Genomic DNA, 23,335 nt, shown 5'->3' with positions numbered 1-23,335 from the left:
TAATGAATGACATAATGGTGTAAGACCTCACAAACATACTCATCATAAACAGTAGTTCTGCTCTGAAATTACAACACTGGGACCAAAATAGTCACATGCATTATTATTAAAGGTGAAACAAACTTAATATTCCTGGCTGAGATACCAAACTGCTTAATAGAGTGGAGAGGTTCAGAAGTTTATCTGCAGGTCCCAGTGGTTTTGATTTGACAGACACATTAATGGGAACAGAATGTTGCTTTAAAGTCCGAGTTGAAAAAGATTTTTTAAAAAAGGAAAGTACATTCCATATTCAGTATTGAATAACCACATCACTTAAAAGGGCTAGAAAATGCTGCTGAGAGCAAAATCGGTGCACCTTATAAATAGCCAACACTTCTTCCAGTCCTGTATATCTGTAAAAACATTCCAATCCCATCTATCCGGTATAAATAACACTTTAAGTAACTTAAAAAACAGCTTCAGGGCCAACCAGTTTCTGATTATTTGAACCACCTTTGATGAGAGACTAATTAATAAAAATCAGACCACTAACAGGAGTAATTTTGCCTCTGGATTTATCCTTGGAATATCATGCGTAGTGAGAGAGGGATTAATGCTTTTCTGCTATTTTGGTCCCAGAGTTAAAGACCACCCACTACCCCAAAGGCGCTCTCTCACCACCTTTTACCCTCCACCATGCGGTCGTTGTACATGAGTCGTACCTTAATGTGCTGATACTCCTTCTCTTCCTCTTGTAATACCTCCAGCTGCTTCAGAACAGACTCCTGCTGGAACTCTCCTCGCTCAACCTGCATGGAAATGAAGAATATACAAAAGCGTCTGTGTAGTTTCCGAAACTCTTCCACTCAGAGTAAAAAGACATTTTGAGACGGAAAGATTTCACTTTCATCACTTGTTCTTTTTTTAAAAAAAATATCAGTCAGACATGTTTCACCTTCACTCACGGGCTGGCAGGGACCATTAATAATGTATACGTGAATCTTTTATTTATCTCAACAGAATGCAGATTTGTAAGGTAGCTAAGCTCATTTCCGTGCACTAACATCAAGTACCAACTATATTAAGGATTTTTTTAAAAAAGAAAATGTAAAACCTCACACTGCAAATAGCCCAGCCCTGGAGCAAGCTACATGATAACCAAAACACTGGTACAGCTCCAAAGAGGAAACAGTTCTTTGTGTGTCTAGAAGGCATGTATATACAGAAGTACACCCACTGTAGGATTATCCAGTATGCATCAGCATCTGCATAGTTACAATGTATTGGAGTCTGTTCTGCTCATACGACTTGTGGCATCAGAGATAAATATAGACCTGATGCCTTACATACAGCACATACACAATCTAAATGCCTCTTGTTGCATGCATTATGTTAAAAAGGACAAACACATAAACATAAAAAAACCCAAACATTTTTTAATTTCATTTCTGAAAACAGGAACAATAAGTTGAAAGTAGTATGTAGAGACACTCACACTCACCATCAGTTGTTTCATGGAGGTGTGCTCTTCGTTTTCTCGTGCTGCATTGTGGTCTTTGTGCACAATCTCCACCCGGATGTCGTTTTTCGCCGACACAACTCCTTTCAGATCTGGCAGAAACAGACGACACATATATCTCAATAAGCTGAATAAACACCATCCTGTATGTGTTGACATTATAATTTCCCCATAGTGCAGTTTGCAGCATTACAGAATTTAGCAAAGATCCCTGGGTTTGGTTTGTGAGAGCTCCCCCAATTTCCCAAAAAAACAATACAAATCATTATTAATCATTTGTTTCCTGCCAACAAAAGATTATCTTTTTTTCTGCATACATATGCAATCTCACACAGCCTTTCCACGGTGGCTCATTCTGTTTCGGGACAATGCTGATGATACTGTCATATAACAAGGTCTTACTTTCTGTCTTAATTTTGCTTGCAAGTTCTCTCTGGTGAGCACAGATGGAGACGGGCAGTGAGGGCATAACCAGGTGCGCTTCCTCTGTAGTATACAGACAATAGACATGCTGAAGGGACCAGTAGCACAAATTGGTTCTTGGATAGAGACAGTGGCTGACTGTCTCTAACCTGAGTCACTTGGTACATGGGTGGGTGGCAGTGAACATAGCGCAGGATGTAAATAGCCTCAAAAGCGAATGCAGCCAGACTGAGATTGCATGAAATGAGCCCTTATTACAATCTGGCTATCTCTGCACCACAAAAAGATGTCCATCTCGACAAGTGATTTAATCTTGTATTCAGTGTGACTCTATGTTTCGGCAATTTATCTTGTGTCAGAAAATTTCTTCCAGCAGCTTGCGATATAATCTTTTTTTTTTTTTAATAGATGTCCCATATTTAAGAAACCTCAAGACAAAATTTGCAGAAATCCTGCAAGCTGATGAATGAAAACAATATCTGTGTTTAAATGGATGGACATTTTTTTTCTGGGGTGCTTAGGGGCGATGCAGTACTTTGGCATGCATGCTTCAGTGAATGTAACAGGGGGAAGAGGAGTCGTACTTCTCTGGGAGCGGGTGCAACAGAATGCTCCGATGGTGCCCATGAGGACAATGAGGGCCACAAAAGCTCCCACAGCAATGCCGATGATCACCGCCACTGGGAGAGATTCTGCAGAGAGCAACAAAGAGAAATGTCCTTCTACAATAACACACAACAAACATCTCAAATGTACATTAAATTCAATATTGGGTGCATGACAGAGAGTACAGAACAGCAAGCAGATATAATGTGGAGGCCATTTCTCTCTGTCGGGCACACACATGCAGTTCTCCTAGTCTCTGCTTCTTTTCTGTGTCTGCAGCAAACAGGAACTAAAAGATATGCTATATTTCATCCCTCTAAGTGACTTTGACATTATCCCTGAGGCACAAGGCTGGGAAATAAAAATACACAGGCACAGTGCCACAGCAAAAAAATAAGTTCAGCAATGAGATCCAAACAAAAACTTATTACCAAACCTTTTGTTACCAGGGTGGGTAAAGATTTTCCCTACTAATATTGTCTCATTATCCTTCTGTCTAATAACTTTTAATTTACACTCATTGAGCCTAATAGAAGCCTTTCACCGAGGGCTTTCATTTTCACTGTGTAGAGTGCAAGGCTGTGTGCATTAGTTTAAGCATAATCATGCTTGTGTGTTTTTGTGAGGATGTTACAGTACATTTGCAACTGGGAAAAGATTAAACCTGCATCTATATGCTGTTCCACCATTAAAGGTTCTCATTAAAACACACTTTAATGACCTGAGTTACCATCCCACGTTTATGACCTTCTCGCATTTTAAACAAATGCAAAACAACCAAGTGCTCTTCCTACACCATTAAAGCCTATTTAATGTCTTCATTGATCAATGTCACTTTCACATAAGCGGCTTATAATTTATCATTTGCGATAAATGGGTAGAAAACACAGCTTCCCTTACCATAGAGGGGAAAAGGTCAACAGATAGAAAGCATTTATTTTTTTAAGCAGCAGATACAGAGAATGTATTAAGTCTCTTTTACATTAAGAAATCTAGAAGCACTAGTTTATATTCAGCATGCAATATATGCTTAAGGTCACTAGTTCATCTACAAGGGAGTGGACTTTATGTTAACCCAGAAGACTAATTTGTTAGGAATTCATTGGTGTCATCATCACATTTACTGTACATCAAACGCTTCAGAATTTAGGCCATGCAGTGTAACTTTGTATTACCATCTTGCAGTTCCAAGTTGGTGAAATGGTCATTTTGGATAACATTATTCTGATAGTAGTCTATGGGCACCCATAGAACCCAAATTAATTCCAACAGGTTCTCATCCCTAGTCATCACATATGGTCGCTTTGCAGTGAACTTTGGCGTCTACATATTATGCTCTAGGTATCCTTCCACATCTGCTACTGATGTTCCGGGATGCTGCTACCATGATGTCAACACAAGCAGATGGTGGGATTATGCTGGACGTGTTTATGTTTAGGTAACAAAAGCACATGGTAACCAATGCCGGGACATTAACTAATGCACATGCTGGCACAGATGGTTAGGATTAGGCAAAAGAGGTACGTGGAAAGGTGTAGAAAAACCACTCCACATTTAGATGGGAAGCGAACACCAGACTCCCGCATGAAAGTCTGGGGTTTGCTGTATCCATTCACTGTCCATCCTGCCTGCCCTATAGAGACCTTTTTGCTAATTATATTATGCTGTGACTGGCAGCGTATCTTGCAGATGTGAAAGGTTCTGTCTGTCCGGGTTCGCAAGTGACACCAACCTTCCATGTCTCATAGTGCTGGGGCAAGTGCTGCCTGGCCGTCTAGTGGCATTAATGGAACCGCAAACAGTTCTTTCAGGCCACGTTCTCAGCTGATGACATCCTGCGGTGTGTCATGTGGACGCAAAATGTGGCTTTTGGTGTCACAATCACTGCAAAAGTGATGGTTTATAATGACTTTGGAATGAGAATGGGCTGTTCATTCAGATATCTTAAAGTGAGCAGGGAGCCATTTAAAAGTGGTCATATCAGTCGTTCCCTTGCAAAAATTTAACCTAACTTTCGAGCATTATTTAACCTTTTTACTGACTAAGCTATGCTGACATGGTTGGTACCAATGGATGCCTATTGGACCTCCCCCCCTTTAGGGATGCAACTGCATTTAGCTGGTGTATCAAAGGAAAACTGACCAAAAAATACACAAGAATATACAGGAGGTTACTATAAAATCCCGCTTCATACTTACTACCAACGTAAAAAAAAAAGCATATGCACATGTACTTACCCGATCACAGATGTTAAAATGCATTCTCAAGCAAACAGACATAGGGCAGGCACAACCACAGTGATGCACACAAAACACCACAGTTTTGTCACCATCTGCCATCTACCACTATATAGAAAACCACAGTCAAGTGATTTGAATAAGAGGAAGGTGGAACCTGTCGAACCTTGGCTCCCACCTTGTTCCTTAAGGCGAATTATCTCGGTGTCCGAGCCAAAGCTGTTCCACGCTGTGCAGTTGTAGATGGTCTGGAAGTCGGCCGGGACAATGTTACTCATGGTCAGTGTGGAGATTACGCCCTCTTCTGTGGTGACAGTCTCCACGGTGTAACGGCCGGATGTTCCAGACTCCAACACGGTTTCCTTCCACGACCAGGCCTGAGAAAAGACAGAGGGTAAACAGGTGACACGTATTCTTAGTTATTGAGCATCAACGGCGACGTGGAGTGATGTTTTAATACATGTGTCCCTGTATTTTTTTAGTGTCTTGTGTTTTACAAGTAAACAAACAACGAAACACACGCAAATGCATAGGCCTTCTAATTGGTGATCCCCCTGACCTTTCCTTTAGCGCCAACATAAGGTTGATATTTCTGGTACAAAGTGCCCCAGGAACAAGTCCTGAAACCATGAAATGGGTTAGCATTTCCGCAATCCCGGTTACCTCATCTTGAAGTTAATTGGTTTTCCGAGTAGTATTTTGTGTAGATAAGGTCTGTGGTTAACACAAGCTTAAGAGACTTTCATGTTTTGTTCTACAACATGAAATACTCCAGTAAACCTGGATCGACATCACTTTTCTTTGCTTGTGCTGCTTTCAAATGTCTTTCACAAGTACTTAAACCTCTGAACTCTGAGCAAATTGATTTGATTTGTGGATTCTGAAGCTTTAATGTGTCTCAAAAAAGTGGTTACTAACAGGTGGCTAAATGAGACTACAGAACATCATCAGACCGAACACTGCTTTACAGCCTTGTTCTGGTGGCGTGTAAAGCGACCATAGAGTAGTTATTTTATAGCATATATATAGCACATTGCATTAAGGCTTTAAAACTAATTGAAGTGGTGTTCATTTGTGTAGATTATCTTGCTGAACAAAATGTGTAAGTACCCACAGAAGAAAGTCAGCCCTGGGGCACTCTATTGAGGAAAATATATTAACAGCTACACGATAGAATGCATGAGATTTGGTACAGATATTCATTCTCCCCTTAAAAAGAGTTTGCCAATTCCTCAACTTGTCATGTTGCCCTTCCAGCTGGTGGAATTTTTAATGTGTCCAATTTTGTTTCTGACCAAAACAAATGATTTGCTAATAAATTAATGTGCTGACATGTTAAACTAAGATGGCAAACATGGTAACTTTTTCTAAATAAAATGATGTTAGCATTTTTATTGTAAACATGTTGGCATGATGGCATTAGCTTTCAGCTTAAAGCATTGCTCTTCCCACAGACAGCCTCACAGAGCTGATAGCACAACTGTAGACCCTTGAAGACATGAAGTATGAAATATTGGATGTAGCCTTCAAAGTCATGAAGGAAACACACAACAACTTTAGGTGAGTTTTATTGATTGTAAATACAACCTTGCATGTTTACATTAAAACCTCCTTTTGTGCAGGTGAAAAGCCACAGCCAGCAAGCTTGTTCATATGCTAACGACCAACAAGCTATCTAGTAAGGTCGGTGACCAAAAGAATAGCAACCTGTTCATCCTTGACCCTGGTAACAACAACCATATGTTAAAGCAGGGATGGAACAAGAGACCTGTTGTCGCATTCAAGCTTACAAAGTCAACACACAACAACCCAGTGTTTATAAATGGATCCTCCTTTCAGTCGGGGCTTGAGTTCATTGGGAGGTGTTTAATGGGACGGTGCTAACTTGTTATCATTCAGTCTTTTACCTATATGTTCTTGGATGATTTTTTCACTTTGTCAGGCAGCTTTATGTTGCTAATAGTAGCCCACACATCTCCATGGATACACACTATGACCATGAATAGATAAACTTCAAACTCAACAATAATAAAGGAATAGGTATAAGGGGAGATCAAGATACTGGTCAATGGGGACATAAGGTAATTTTATCTGGTGAATAGTTTAACGATTTAGAGAGGTATCAGAGTGATATGAACTGAATGCTATATTGTACTCTAAATGGTAAAAACAGTGTTATGGTTAAAAATGTTGTAAATAAAATGTTTTCTGTTAACAGGTCTTTTGCTCCTTCATCTTCGTTTGACAAGCTGCCACCCCATTGATATCTGTGGCATCTTCAGCATCCTTTGAGGTAAAGTCTAAAGGACAATTGCAAATCATTTGTACTGAAGGCAGATGTCTTCTCAATGCAGTGTTGGAATTATGGTGCTTTTTGTATTGGGCTGTTGGAAAACTGCAAGCAACCATTTGTAGAGTAGCGACTGCTTTGAATTAGAGAAATAGAAGAAGGTAGGGCATAAGATACTGTGCATTATTTTGAATACGGTAACTATGATAAGACTAAAATAACTACACCTTAATAACAATAACAAACCCCTTTCATTTATTTTAATCAATTCAGTATCCTTTATGAAGCAGAATTATTGAAGAACATTTCTCGTAAACTGTGATGGCAAATTGGCACATGCATTGAACTGGACGTGCATTGAGATTTGTCTGGTTTTTTTTCTTAATTTATTCTATCACATAACCTTGTCTTATTCATTATAGAAACACAAGGTCAAACAAAGTCTAACTGTGAGTAATTGTGAGCATGTTTTGAGATTTCAAACTCATGCGTTCACATTTATTTCAAATCAATTAAATTTGGTGTCCCTGTGATAGAGAGCAACTCAAACAGAGTATTTTGAAATTAATGTTTTTTGAAATTATGGCAAAACAAAATGTCAGAAAACTGAGGGGGCTTGAAATTTTTGCAGGGCATAATAGGTATAAGGAAGTGACAGGTCTGACACATGATGGACTAATGTGAAGTGGTGCTGACACTTGGAGTGATGTGGATGAGGGGGAATGCAGAAAAATAATAGCTATTTGCATATACTGGATTTATTTATGCAGTGCTATGATCATTTAACACGTGTCATTTAGTGGATCCTTTTGTTCAAGGCGTCTTAGTGCACGGGTGACTGGTGAGAATTACATGATTAGTTTTTGCTGATTTTTAACTAACAAACAAGGAAATGTATTTTCTCGGCTAAAGAGTGAGAAAGACAAATTAGTACTCAGAAGATAAACAACACATTCAACTTCAGGCTGGCAATAATGGACAGGTGGCTAAATAGAGTTGTGAAATGCAGCGTTAAAGTGTTACAAATTTTGGCTGGTTTCAAGATTGCTGTTAATTGACTTATCAGATAAAAAATTATGAACATGAGGAGCTTTCCTTGTCCTAATTCTTTTATTTACTTATGGAGTTCTTATTTATCAAGGTCTAAGAAAAAGTGATGTTGTATGCTAAAAAGATTGTTGGCCCTCTGTGACAAATGTGATTTTTAGCCATATAAATTAAGTTTATTTGACTTAAAGGAGGAGTGTGTAGGATTTAGTGGCATCTAGCTGTGAGGATTACAGACTGCAACCAGCTGGAACTTTTCCCATTTTTGAAGTGTGAACTGCCAATTAGGTTTCCTACAGTGTTCATTGTTCTGGAGGTTTCTACTGGGAGCTTAATTACCAGTGGAAGTACTTTCCTCTCCAAAACAAACAATCAGGTGATCAAAACCAGTAAAAACACAGAATAAGGCAGTTACTAATCAATATTTCTTCGGCTTGTTGTAGACAGTCCACTAGCTCAGCACCCAATGTGCACTTACTTTTTCTCTCTGATAACTTAAGATCAAAGTGTTTTGGAGGTTTTTACGGGGGCTGAAGTTATCCGCAGAGATCGCCTCCTCTCCAAAACAAATGGATCAGGTTATTGATATTTGTAAAAACCCTACATTAAGCACTTTCACAACAGAAGTCATGTTTTTTCCAATGTTGTTTGGCTTATTCACAGACGGGCTGCTACACTAACACTTGCAAATGTCCACTCACCTTTTTCTCTGATAACATAAGGTCCGGATATTCAGGAGGTTTTTACGGGAAGCTGAATTATCCACAGAGGTCTGCTCCTCCCAACAATAAACTGACCCAGTGATTTAAACAGGTTAAAACACTGAAAAAGTGCTTTCATGTTAAAAATCTGTATTTTTCCAGCACTGTTTGGCTTGTCACAAAGGGGCTGCTAACTCGGCCGTCCAACACAAATATCCCTATCTAGACCTAGTGTTTGGGCTGTGTCTTCTGAGCAACAGCTGAAACATGATGGTACAACTGACACTGTGGATGAGGACCAGCTCCCTATGTAGATACATACGGTTCATTGTAAGGTAGCAAAAACATGACAACTCTTATTTTTGGATGATTATGCACTAGGGAAAACATAGTAATTACATTTGATTACCATTCTACCAACATATCCCCCTAAATCCTACCTACCAGACTTTTAATTTGCCATAACCACAAGGCAGGTTTCACATTTATAATTTCTACTGAAATAAAGCAAAAGAAAGCTGAACTATTATGTAAATAAATAGTTTGGAATCCAGGATAAGCATTCAGACCCTGCAGCCTGACCTCAGGCACCCCTCTCAGATAAACCTGATATTAATTATGTTGCTAGTTACTGCTGGACACCAACATAATAAAAACACACATTAGATGACAAAGTATGGCAATTAACCACATAAATATGAAAACACACACACACACACACACACACACACACACACACACGCGCACACAAAAATTAATAATAAGCACAACATTACCTCAAACAGTAGGCTGTTTATATAAGGTCCATAAATCTTAACGGGATCAGTGCTAACAGAGCACATGTAGGCATCAAATGAGAAATAGGGGGTTCAAACTGTGTGTTCATGTCCACCTTTTCATATGAACACAAATGATGCAATGATGTCATTGCAATGAAATTCTTATCTTCACTAATGTGTGTTGCCTATGTGTAGTTCACTGATCAATAGTGCAGCTGGGCATTATATCATTAGTTCAGTCAAGAATTATAGTATTTCAGACACAGATATGAAAGCAAAGTCATTATTCAGTCTAATCTGCCTTGTTCAGGTACCACAGATCCATAAAATATCTATTCATGTTTATAGTTGTACGAGAAAAAAGAAATCTGCCAATGTACTTACAATGCGGTCTGGAGGAGGTGTACTTCGAATAAAACATTTTATTTGTCCTTTTTCTCCATGTAAAGCTTGCTGAGTCTGTGTACTGGAGATAGTAGGTGGCCCTGAAAAAAAAAAGATAAAATACGTTTTAAGATGAGTTGTATCAATTGAAAAATGAGTAATTATATTCATTTTCAGTCTCAGGTCATATGACAAGTATGCTCAATGGAGTTTTTGTGGTACATCATGTCCTAATTGCTCTCCTGTTCCTTGTGGTAACACCTGAAGTGTTCAGTAATTTGGGACTCATGGGGAAGATTGTGTTGCAGCGTGATATGAACATGCCTCATCCCTCGGTGCAATCTACCCAAGGACGCGGCAGGACTGTACGAAGGGCATGAGTGGGGGCCCACACCTCATTCTGAATCGAGGAAATTGTTGATTTATGGCTGGCTTGATTTCTCCCATGGAGATAAACGTCAGTGGAGAGTGCTACAGCGGTTCTTTGGAGCGTAATCAGCACAACACAGATGTAAAGAGAAAAAAAAAACTGTTGTGGTGAGATAACACACTTGTCGCAGTGTATGACCTCAATCAATTTGCTTGCAGCAGATTTGACCTCCGAACCAAAAGATTGGCGAACAAAATGTAAACACCGAACCCCAGCTCTCTACAATTACATAATCCAAAAAAATTAAAAGAGAACATCCATTAAGACACTGCTTGACACTGTATGTTTTATTTCTTATTGTATTTTTACGTAGTTTTGCTTTAGTTATTGTTCATATTAAAGGTGCAAATACAGCCTCTAACAATGTTCTGTAAAATTCATGTTTCTCCGACATAAAGATTTCTGAAATGGCATGGCTTGATTGGAATTAGTTCAATCAACATGAGTTACAGGTATAGGACTCCGAGCCAGCATGTGTTAAACCTTGGTCAGGCTACAAGATCTTGCCTGACAAGGTCAGCTCGGCCTAAACGACTGGCCTGCTTGCCATCTGGTCTGGAGGCTGTTCACACCAGGTGACAGCACTAATATGAAGACAAGATGTCACACATGACCCAATTCTGTCTTTCAAGTGTATTTTCCCTTTGGTTCCAAAGAGCTCACTGTAAGTGAAATATCAGGGAAAGGAAATCACAGAGGCAACACTTTACATTATGTTAGTTTTACATTTAAATAGATGCATCTACATTACAAGACACACACTACAAAACACACAGTGGAGAAGTTGTGTATGTGATCCAAGCATGTTTTTATTTCATACATAGTAATTCTAAGAAAGACTGTATAATGTTTTGCCAAGAGTGAAGACAGCTGGTAATCTTGATGATTTAAATACATGAGAATAAGTAGTATTTTTGTAAAGCTTATTTTCTCTTCAATGTATTTTTCAGATCTTGTTATTTTGTGTTTAACAGCCTTTTGCTGTTTGTATGTAACTGCACATATTTAATGTACATTATCAGTGTTTTTAATTTTTCTCTGCTCCTGATTGGCCAACAGGTTCTTACTCTAAGTTGTTACATATCGCTGCTTTGTTAGTGGACTTGAACCTCTTCACACATCCTGCTCTCTCTCTCTAAAAAAAAAAAAAAACAAACAACAACACAGGAGCAGAGAAGAAAGTGACGTAGCATTACAACGCGCCAAAGTCCTCATAATGTACAAATGCCGAAAAAATTCCCCACACGTACACTTTGGTCAAAGAAGCATAGGACTTTTACCCGGGAGACCAATGTTTATGTCAAGAAGTCAACACTGACTTATTTTTATTACAATGTAGCCTAGTATGCCAGTATGTGTAGCATGCTATGCCAATGACCTATGTGACATGCTGTATGTTATTTGACGTTAGAGGGAAAATTATTTATTTAATGCCAAATAATGATTTATTTCCTTAACCTAATCGCATAGTTTTGGAGTGGAACTTAAACCATTTTATGATGTTTAGGACTTGTTTAAAACTGGGATCGTTTTAAAGTTAATAAATGTAGTTTTGGGGGCCGCTCATATTATTCATTTTGGAAGTCATTGAACAGTTAACTATTCTGGGCTTTGATCAGTAGCCTTGAGATTCATTACAAGATCACTACATTTCAGATAATTTAGGTTTTCTTTTTGTGACATTTCTCCAAGACCTTCAGACTTACTGTGAAAATTATTCAACTAAAAAAGAATACACGAACAAAATGACATTATCACTCTCATCCACCATTATTTCTTTAGATTTAAAAGCTGGACTTCTAAAGTTTTCACACAAAAATAAAAATGTAAAAATGTTTTCTTTTTTTTTTAACAAAGCTGTTCAAATCAAACATTAAACATGTCTCTTGTAATGGTTAAGGCTAAGAATGTGGGTTTGAGGGGGTGGCAAGCGAGGCAGCATCTTGATTAGTGAGACAACTCGCTTTTCCGCCAACTTCCCTCAAATTCCTGCTCTCTGCCATCTCTCTGACGATACATAATTGCAGTTTATTACCTGTCTCTTATTAAAATGAATTAGCATTTTAATGAGACTTTGCCAGATGGCGTCTTGGTATGCTACTGGAGGATGCTGGAAGGCTGCTACTGCTGCAGAATCAATGCTGCAGATAATTTAAGAAAAAAATGTCGAAAGCTGTTCCCCTTCTTTCACTGATCTGTCAACATGGAGTGACAGTAGAAATACAGCATGAATGTTCTATAGTTCATATAAGGCCATTCTGATGTGCACCTGTGAGATGAAATGTAAGTATGTAGTTTGTATGAGCTGGGACTGCTAACACACAACAAGATCAATTGCTGAAGGCTGCTAAAGGCCGGTTTTAGTGGCTGGGGAGGATCTATTCTATGGATCAGAGCTGCAAATGAGGAATATAATTAGATAGCTTTATCTCACTGGCTCAGCCTGGGTTTTAAGTACGTGTGTGTTCGCCTGTGTGTGCGTGTGTTTGTGTGTGTGTGAGAGAGTATGTGTTTGCTACTCTCAATGTGATCAGAGCAAAAACACGTTGGTAGCGAGAATGTGGGTGGCACAACAACATTAATGTTAGCAGCAGGGGAGGTAATCAAAATGTTGGGTGCAATGTCTCACTCATTCATTTGAGGAGGTGTTAACTCTGGAGTGGACATTGCAATGTGATTACATAATATCAGTGTGGGTGTCAAAAGGCCGGGGCTTACATTTCCCTTCCAAAACCGAGGCATCCGCTTTGAACAGAAGCTTGACATTTCCTCGCTACCACAACGCTGCTCTTTTGATTTCTCTGTTTTCTTTTGTGATAAAAGAGAGCTACAGCTAAAGTGCAACTGAAACAAAGGAAAAATGTTTGGTATAGTCACTGGTGGCCATATTTTCCTCAGGGAGAAATCCATGGTGAGGAAATCCTGTCTATATGTTGAAGCAGCCAACAACAGAGAAAGTTCTTATTTTTTTAGAAACATATTTTTTAAAATGTTATATTAAAGGGGACCCATTACGCTTTTCCTTTTTTCTGCCATATACTGTATGTTCATGTTACAGAATCAGATGTTCATATCAAAGCTGACCAAAGATACAAATGAGGTAACTGTATCTAGATGTAATCCCCATGAGCAGAAACCTCTGGCTTCAGGCCTTTCTAAATATTCTGTTTCAAACCTTTTCTCTACCTCGGCTACAAGCTGACATCAGCTTGTGACAGATTTCTCTATATGGTCATTTGCTCCAGGCACGCTACTGCAACAGTTTACAATACACAGCCTACTCTGCCACATAAAACTTCATGCTAACTTCAGAGAAACATGTAAACTCAGATGAAAAAATTCTCTGTGATTTCAGATAATATTCCTGTTGAAACAAGTCCGGTTGTTTTATTTTAATAAATTAATTATAATTCATTTATTTTAATAATAGTTTTTAATGGAAGACAGTGCAGCTATACACAGTCATATCCTGGCTGTAATTACACTGCTGCATGTAGCTACATGCTAATGTCATGGAAACAAATAAACATGGTTGCCAATGTTGTTCATTTTCTCTCTGATTCCTAATTATGTTCCTGCTGGAACATGTCTGATTGTGTTTAGGAGCAATTATAAATGTTTTTTAAGGGGGGAAAGTTATGCTATACACAATCATCAGTTACAAGTACACTGCTACATGCAGCTGCATGATAATGTCAGAAAAACATTTTATTTTGGATGTTGTTCATTTCTCCCCAAATCATACTGCTGTACGTTGCTGTTATTTGGCTGCAACAAAGGTTCAGCTATGCTGTGATATAGAAAACGCGGAAATGCAGACCAATCGGAGCAGACTGCTTTTTGGAGAGGTGGGCTTAAAGGGACAGGCCCTAAAATGGAGCATCACAGATCGAGGGTTAATAGTGGGGTTTTAGCCCAGACAGTATGAGGAGAATAAGATGTTTATTTGATGATTAGAACATATAAATGTGTATTCTTAGAAACCCAATATACATGTATAAACCTGAAAATGAGCAGAATAGGTCCTCTTTAAATATAACAACTTCAGTTTTTGATATATGTTAATACTAGAGATGTAAATCCAGTTAAAATCATGTATCCAGAAAAAGTGGATACCTGATTTCCATAATAGTATTGCACCATTGTAATTTTGAATCATAAGCCCTATGCTGCACCCTGTTCCACACTCTCCATTCACACTATAATGTGTTCAAACATTGGTTAGTGAGAGTGAGCGTACTGTTATTACTGTTGATAACTGCTATATACATTAAGAGTAGTGAGTCAGAGTGGATGTGGAGCCACAGTCACAAATAATTTCATCTTTGTCCCTAATTGGTCAGCAGAGGAAGCCATCATGTTTTACTTCTGCAATAATACACACTTTCCTACCCTGAATGCCCTGAAAACCTCGCTGCATCTGTCTTGCATTGGCTCAATACATCTTAACAACTGGAACCACACTGTATTTTTTCCCCATCTTCTTTCCTGCATGCAGTGTGAGCCACACTGTCATCGCTTCACACTGTGAAAAACAATTACAGTAATAACTCAGTATAGATGGCACATGCCAGAAAAACTAAGCTTTTTATTTTCTAGCCACAATTAGTGCTTTTTCCAGACACGTAATTTCTGAAGGTACATAATATCTGGATCTGCCTCAAGACCAATATACATAATTAGGATTCCACCAATGGAAGGTTTTTGCTTGCATTGTGCTTACAGCTATCCATTATAAATTGTAACAATATGATTGGTCAATGCAATGTCAAAACTTGTTCTGAAAACATTCTTGAGGAATAGTCCTAGTTGGTAAACAAAGTGCCGAGAATGAAGATGAGATTGCTTGGTAAAGCATTATAAAGGATCCCACTTGTTCTCAATAGCTAATTTATAATGCTAAACACAACAGGATGCATAGACACAATTATGTCATAATGGAAAACGAACACAGAAGAAAGCAGATTGACAAAAGAGCAGTTTCAATAGGCCACCGCTGAGTGTTTGCAATGTGTTGATTTTGTTATTGAATTAGGTTTCATGTCACTCTTTGAAAAGTGTGTTAACTTTTTTTTTTAAAGAGGCAAGGCAGCTTCATTTGTATACCTGACCTTGACCTTCAACCTTTGACATCAGTCCATTGTTAAGTCCAAATTGATGTGTCTGCCAAATTTGCAGAAATTCCCCCAAGGCCTTCTTGAAAAATCTTGTTAACAAGAATAAGATGGATACACAGTCACAGTGCCCCGGGACCAACAAAATCTGATCAGATCATTCTTCAGTCCAAGTCTACAATTTTTACCAAATTTGAAGAAATTCCCAATAAGTGTTCATGAAATGTCAGATTCACAAGATGGGCAGCGAGCTGAATGGTCAGGCCAAAAAAAAATATTGCCTCTGGTCACAGCTGTCGCCAACAATGTTGTTTGGTGTTGTCTGTGGTTTTACATATTAAGTCAAGATGTATATTTTCTTTTTGGTTTAGACTCTGTTAAAATAATATATGTGATGTGAGTTTCCAATTATTTGCCAAAATAATGATCCAAGTTGAAACCCATTGATCACCAGTGCTGGAAACTGACCTCTAAAGTGCTGGCTGTTTATTTCTAGACCTTCTTTCTACTTCACTGGATGTACCGAGGAGGATTTCTCAACCATTACACCCTCCTTGGACAGACAGAGGACACCTTGGAGCTGCTGACCTCAGAGCTGTTGTGCTCCAAAAACCTTCGAAGCCTGTGTGAACAAGCCTAAACTTCAGTATGAGCCATCCTGTTAAAAAACCCCACATCTAGCTTTTTCCCACATGGAGAGGGAATAAATTAAAGATATTTTTTTTAAACATAAAAAATAAGTGTGTGAGCTGAGTAGAGACAGTGCTTATGACAGGTACATGCAAATGGGAAAAAGTAAGTTCAAAGTATTCCAGGAAGTCTTGCAGATCATATCTTGCTATGCTGAAATTTAGCTGGTCAGATAAAATGTGCTGCATTTTAAATGCAGTTTTCGCCTTCATTAATTTGCACATTTCTTTCTTATACGGTGTCATTGCCAGTTTAAAGAAGGCTGGAATGCTAATTAAGCAGGCACATAAAGGCTGTCTAGAAAGATAAACAGCAGAAAAAAGATCTATAACAACCTAGTACTCTGTGGGATATTGAGGGATTCTCCGGCCCTCCCTCTCCTTTACTGTGGTAATGGGCTTTTTCTCCCTAGGCTGCGGAAGTACTGGATGTGTGTCATTAACCATACCGCTTTCGCCAACACAAATGATTGTACAAAGCTACTCAGGCTTGTGGATATATTAATTAATATGTATTGCATGAATATATGGTCCTTAAGTGTACACAGGCTAAATCCTTTCAAGCATGTCAGATAACTTCCCTCAATTCCAAATTCTGCAGGACTGTGGTAAAAGCCATGCATATATATTGTACGCTATATAAATAATCACACGCATGGACGTGTACAGCCCTCTTTTCATACATGTAGCCACTTGATGGCCGTGTATGAAATGCTGAGGAGATTTTTCCCTTTCTGAAAATGTTTGACTGGAGTAAGCAATATGTATCCATTAGTGACTTAAACACAAACTGCCTCCCCTGCTAGCTGTTTGATTATAATTAAATTACATTCTTCCCCAGGGAAAGCAGGAATCCTCATGTCTATGTGGTGTGCCACAGTGGGAGCCAGTGACACACAACGGCAGAGAAGAGCAAAACAGAGGGAATGACAAATTATAAATACATGTAATTTAAATGATGGCATTAAGGAATCGAGGGATAACTGCAGGGAAAAACAAACAGCGAAGAAACATTTAAATCTGCAACAGACACCGCCGCATCATGAATGTCTCTAAACGTGCACAGCATTACCCGATATTTTACTGTGTCATGGCGGTCCTCCCTAAAAGCTTGCTCTTTTTAATATGTTAGTAATTCATTTAGAGAAACAACTAAGTCTTGCTGACTGTCTGTGATTTGGAGATTAAAGGGACAGTTCGTCAGTTGTCATGCCCCTAGTTTGGAGAAGCAGGCTGGGGTCCGACACAGAAGCTAAGCCATGTACTGCTGGGGATGGGACAAGCAACAAAACATATTTAGCCACCTAAAAAAAATCCCAATCAATGTCATGTATATGTACGCTTTATTGAGAGTATTGTCACCCCTTTACCTTTCTGTCAAATAACCGGTTTTGAAGGGGAAGCCATTTACAGTTCAGCTCCGCGTGTATCATCTCGTCACAGCTACAAAAATCCATTGGAAAAAAACAGCAATTTCAGCTCGCTTAAAATGGAAGCTGCTGGTGTACCGCTGCCCTGATCAGTTAGTTTGTGTAAATGTGACTTTGGTGAATCTGAACTAACTCTTTCAAATGCCAAAGTCACACAATAACAAAAACAAGCCAACTGTTCGAGGCAGCAGTAAACCAGCAGCTTCTGTATTCAGCAAAGTTTAATCATTTTTCTGGCAGTTGAAGTTTAGCTTTAAAGAAAGCAATTTGACAGCCTTATTTTCTTGTTTGAAATTACTATTGACATTTTTTTGTGCATTTTTTTTACAGTATTTTTAATTTTTTTTTTTACGCATTACACATTCATATTTTTCATAATATTGTGAAAATTGAACCTTTTGGTTTTCTTGCCTCTCCCTGTGCTTCAAACTGTCTTGTTTTTTGGTCATTTTGTGTATCTTAAATTGTCCAAAAAAAACCCCCAAAACTGAAAATATTCAAAGCAGTGAAAATGCTCTCAATACATCATGCATTTCAAATGATGTTGATTATTTTAGATGCAACTCCTTTTTTTGTTGCTGACCCCCAACCACAACAGTACATGTCGAAGGACATCTACTGTTTGCAATATGCTGTCAGTGGATAAGTACCACATCCAACCCCGCTTTAAAATCTGAACTATCTCTTTAATTGTTCAGATTGAGAAGTGAAGAGCGATCACATACACCTGAAGTTCAGACGGTGGCATAGGACAATCAATAAACCTTCCTGAACATGCCACCACTTCAACAGCAGTGTTTGCACTTTCACAAGTTTGACAATCTGATTCGCCTCAAGGACCGGGGTAGGAAATGACTCAAGATTCCTCATGTGGCTTGGAAAAAAAGAGATGAATTTCAATTATTCAGAAGGTTAATACAGGAAGGAGACTCTTGAATGTCAAATACCAATTCAGGCAGGGAAGTGCAAGATGCAAAAGAAGAGTGGGAAAATATAAGCAAATGAAAAAAAAGAGGAGAAGACATCCTGAATATGCTTGTATGAGGTCTGCAGAGACTAAATAAACATGCCATTTCAGCTTTTGTTGTATGTTTCCTGGTGTGCTCGGAGTCGTGCTGTAATCTTTATTAAAACAATCCGTCTTCGTTCTCTCACAGCGTCGTTTTTGAAATCAACACATTCTCCATATAGGTTTATTTGCAGAACACGGAGGCATCAAAATAGACTGGTACACTGGATATCATGTATTCTGTTTACACATTAAGGCCGCATAACGGATGCCAGTATAGTAGGTTGCAAAAGAATGAGAGACAATAGAATTAGTCATGATTTTTCCTTTCTCCTCTTCTTCCTTGATTTCGACTAAATTCCTGGCTGAGATGGGGGGGGGGCTCATCGCAGTTCATAGAAAGTCACTGTTCTGATCTTGTGCTGGAGGGAATACTGGTATCCCATTCTCTCTGATATGCAAAGCTAACGTCTGGTTTTGAAAAGAAAATCCTTATACACACTGTTTGGTACTTGATGTATCTTCATCCCCAAATCAGCACCAGTGTTGCTTACAGGCAAACTCTTTTGTTAGCTTTCCAAATGTACAGTGTTACACTGTCAGCATTAACTCGACATCATCTCGCCAGCTTCTCAAAACCCACACTTGTTTTTTGTTTTTTTCCCTCCTTTTTTTCCCGTTTTGGCCGATGCTCTTTTTCAGATGGACACGGGGAAAATAAAAGACATGTAAATCCCACGACTGAGAACCTTGGCCACACTGAACCATGCTCCCTGAATATCAAGCACTGATAATGAAGTCATTTGTTTGAGAGTTGCCAGGTCTCCCACCAAGGCTGGTATTCATTAGTCAGTCAGTGCCTCAGAAAAGGCAGCTTCCCTGTGACTCATGCAGAATATAATTAGCATTTAAGTACATTTCACCTGTTCATGAAATGTGTGACCATATCTTGAAAAGACTAGTCTATATTTATTGCTTTTTCCACTTAAAGGCTTCACAGTGATGACAGTTGATGAAGCGGCTGTGTTTCATCACATTACCTTTGTCAGGGAAATTAATTTGCATGGACACGCTATGTGCCACATCCTTGTGCTGTGTGTGACGACTTGTGTTTTGTGACTATGTCTGCCTTAGAAAATGAACCGTGTCTCCAAAGAAACAGCTCTACTGGGAAAAAAATAGAAAGACAAGAAATAAAGCTGCATATTCTGTTGGAAGTTTTATAGATGGAAGGCTTTTGTAAAGCACAGAGGATGCAGCAGACTGACTCCTGTGACAAATTGCTTTCTTTTTGCCGCCGTTGACCCCAGACCTCAAAGATTCACACTTGCATGTGAATGCATTTGACAACTTTGTGGGTGTGCGTCTGAACCTGTCTGTGAGAAAAACATATCAATAATACAGCTTACCATTGACGGTGAGAGAAACCTCCTTCTCCCCTGCTCCGACGCGCGGGACCACAGCGCGGCAAACATATTTCCCAGCATCCTCCTGTCTAACGGATTTCAGTGTCAGGAGGTTCTCATTGCTAAGAACCTGCAAAAAAAAAAAATAAATGTCAAAGATGATCAAATGCAGTGACAGCAATTGCGCCTTTGCATTTGAGATAACAACACAGCAGTGTTATGAGAAAGAAAGAAAAAAAGGCACCATTTAATACTTTAAAGGGCACCTCTCCTCTATTATTAAAATCCAATTTAGGGTCTGGGCTCAGTAGAGTAAAGGGGATAGCTTTGGCCTTTGATGTTGACAAAAGTAAAGGTGGAATGAGTCTGAATTTGTGGATTAAATCAACAGATCTCATGTGAGAGCAGTTCACCATAAGGCTGGGACTGTAATGGCCTGAAAATGTTTGGTTTAATGGACATTTTAAAACACATGATGGACACTTCGTATAGGCCACGGTGGTGCTGGGATCATGGAACGTCTCAAAGGCTTCATCAGAGAAAAGAAACGGTGAATCTATTCTAAGCCGCAGTACGAGGCTGAATGTAAAACATACTTTGTAGCACTTAAAATCAATATACTCACCACTCCAGATCCCCTCTTCATCCACACAATGGTAAGCGAGGGATTTCCTGTCCAGGCGCAGTTGAAGACGGCATCAGATCCAAGGTCCACCTGCAAGGACTGAGGCTCAGCAGCCATGCGAGGCCCAACTGTTGAAATAAACATCATTAGCTGTCTGCGATACATTCATGATTAAGCATCAGCTGTGGGAGCACTGGCTCTTGAAGCTCAGTGTCAAAATATACAAGGCAGTAAAAGTCCATAACCATGCATTATCACTTGCTGGCATTATTGAAAGGCATGCAGTATTGCTTGAGGAGCCACGCACAGTAAACGTCAACATTGCGACTGATGTTGGTGCTGCCAAGAGGGTTGGTGACCTCGCAGGAAACAGGTTCAGTGAAGAAGGAGTGGTCCACGATAACCTCATATGTGTCTCCAGAGACCTCCTTGATGATGCTTCCTCCTTTAGCCCACCTAGTGAGAGGATTAGAAGGCAGAGAAAGAGGAGACAGTTAGAAATGGAAAAATGAAGGAAAAGGGGAAAAGGCATTAAGACAGGTTTTCACACCTCCTTATGTCAATAGAATTCTTTTGTGTGAATAAATCATCATTCTGGGGCAGGTTTTTCTGTGCTGGCTTCAGCATATTTTTGTGGCAGCCCTCCATGCTGTGACAAGCTCCCCGGTGACTCGGAGCAGACAGCACGTTCCTCATTACGCCAGGCAGAGAGAGAGAGAGCTGCACAGAGTGCCAGCTAAGAAAAACAAATCACAGAATGACAAATGGGTATTGCCCCCACCTATGAAGATGTTGGTTGACGCGTACTGTATTACAAACAACAGCTGAAGTTAATAAATTGACACAGGATCACATGAAGAACATCTGTTTTTGTCTGTGAGTGATAGCTTGTGTGACGGGGACACAGACACTCCCTGCGTTTTTAGGTGAGACTTTTATGAAGTCACGGGCAGTGGTGTCTCGCACTGCGTGGTCTGGATGGCTTGCTGCTGCTACAACAGACAAGGCCCATTTATTAGAGTGAAGCAAAGGCATCTGTGGATGTCTTGGGTGTCTTTGGAAAATTTAGACGGTGCGGTAGGACACACAATGCATCACGCATCTAAACGCTGCCATCCTCCACAATAGAGATGTGACTGCATGCTGATGTGGCAAATGAAAACAATGACAACGGAACCGGTGCCTGTTTCTATTTTATATTCCTGCCAGTACTGAGAGCAGTTTTCACGGGATAGGGAACTTATTTGTTTTCCATGACTAAGCTGGCCCCATGCTCGACTGAAACACTATCATTTAAATGAGAACAGATTACCTCATTCAATCAGTAAGTGAAGTGAAGCAGAATTCTAATTGGGCTTCATGGGATTGTTTTGCGCTTTTCTTTTCCGGCGGTAGATCTTTTCAAAGTTGTGTTCTTGTGTGACAAGGATACAGCTGAGAGCTCTGCAGCACCTGTTTCCAAAAATGTTTAAAATAGGACAGAGTGGTGTTTTAGCCTGTCTGCCCTTTACATAACTGCTAGTAGTACTCGTATAGTGTCTCTGTGTGTCAGCAAGCATGAACAGATGCATAACCCAAATAGCCTCAGGACAACGTAGTATACACACACTCTGTATCTGCAATGTCTCAATACCATATCCCCAATATATTAGTACAGGAAATCCTGTGTCTGCTACATACTAAAAGATTAAAAGAATATGGAAAGAATTATGCTAATGACGATGACTGCTGATGTAAGAAGCAGTGTGTCTGAATATGAATATCATTATTAGTGTTTCCGCTGCTGTTTATATGACAATGATGATAAAGACGACGCTGATCACGATGGCGTTAATTACACTGGTGACGGCTGTGGTAATCATGGTGAAGACAATAATGATGAAAATTAGTATAATGACAACAGTGATAATGATGATGTGGACAACGATGAGAGTGATGATGCTGATGACGGCAATGACGACAACAACAAAGATAAAGATCATAATACCCATTATACTGGTGGTGAGTTTCAAAGTTCAGACTTGCTCTTGGGATCAGTAGCTGACTAAATAATCTTTATCAAGGTCCATTTATGAGGAGCAGCTACTAAAGGGACCTTGATAGCTGAGATACACGCCACATTTTTTACTGCCTCGAAAGTGCAAGGTTGAGGGCTGGGTGTTACTGTTGCACCTATTCAGTGCCAATATTCAAGATCATGGAGTCAGGTTGTGCCTGACATTGCTAAGCAACCATAACAAGCACTGAATTTTAAGGTCCTTTCCCATTGCATAACCCCCTCCAACAGTGGTTAAAATCTGGCTTTTGAATGTCCTGGGAAAGTTTCCAAACGGTATTCCCAAGCAGGTCAAGAGAGTCTGCACTAGTCACAGGTATTTGTACCACAGAATACCATCTGTCTCCGCTCAAGTAGCACTCAAATACTGTTCCAAATAAATGCGCACCAAGTTTGAAGGAGTGATATGCAAAAGTCACCATGGTAACATTTTCACTGGCCTCCATGCTGCCTCTAATATTTACTAACCTGATTTCCCATTGTCTGACGTCGAACATGATGTTGAACATGACACACCAGTAAAAACAAAACCAGAAGTGCATGCCCATTTGCTTCAAAGGTGTGTAAATAGCTCTAGCCTACAGGCAATGGGAAAATAGTCTATAGCC

At 39.4% G+C, this 23,335-nt stretch overlaps 1 protein-coding gene across 1 annotated transcript in view; it reads right to left on the bottom strand.

Annotated features, from left to right (window-relative positions):
• Positions 1-23,335, bottom strand: part of kirrel3b (kirre like nephrin family adhesion molecule 3b) — a 189,438-nt gene that overhangs the window by 7,359 nt on the left and 158,744 nt on the right. Inside the window, exons 7-15 of the mRNA XM_042486954.1 lie at positions 20,979-21,127; positions 20,672-20,799; positions 20,050-20,176; positions 9,969-10,069; positions 4,934-5,144; positions 2,509-2,616; positions 1,904-1,987; positions 1,478-1,593; positions 705-791 (exon numbers count right to left, since the gene is read on the bottom strand). Of these exons, the coding sequence (XP_042342888.1) occupies positions 705-791; positions 1,478-1,593; positions 1,904-1,987; positions 2,509-2,616; positions 4,934-5,144; positions 9,969-10,069; positions 20,050-20,176; positions 20,672-20,799; positions 20,979-21,127 (1,111 nt within the window). The remainder of the gene's footprint in view (positions 1-704; positions 792-1,477; positions 1,594-1,903; positions 1,988-2,508; positions 2,617-4,933; positions 5,145-9,968; positions 10,070-20,049; positions 20,177-20,671; positions 20,800-20,978; positions 21,128-23,335) is intronic.

The sequence above is a fragment of the Plectropomus leopardus genome, chromosome 5, assembly GCF_008729295.1.
Source record: "Plectropomus leopardus isolate mb chromosome 5, YSFRI_Pleo_2.0, whole genome shotgun sequence".
Taxonomy (NCBI): Eukaryota; Metazoa; Chordata; class Actinopteri; order Perciformes; family Serranidae; genus Plectropomus; species Plectropomus leopardus.
Note: the sequence above shows the minus strand (reverse complement) of the source record. Positions and strands in the feature narration are given on the sequence as shown.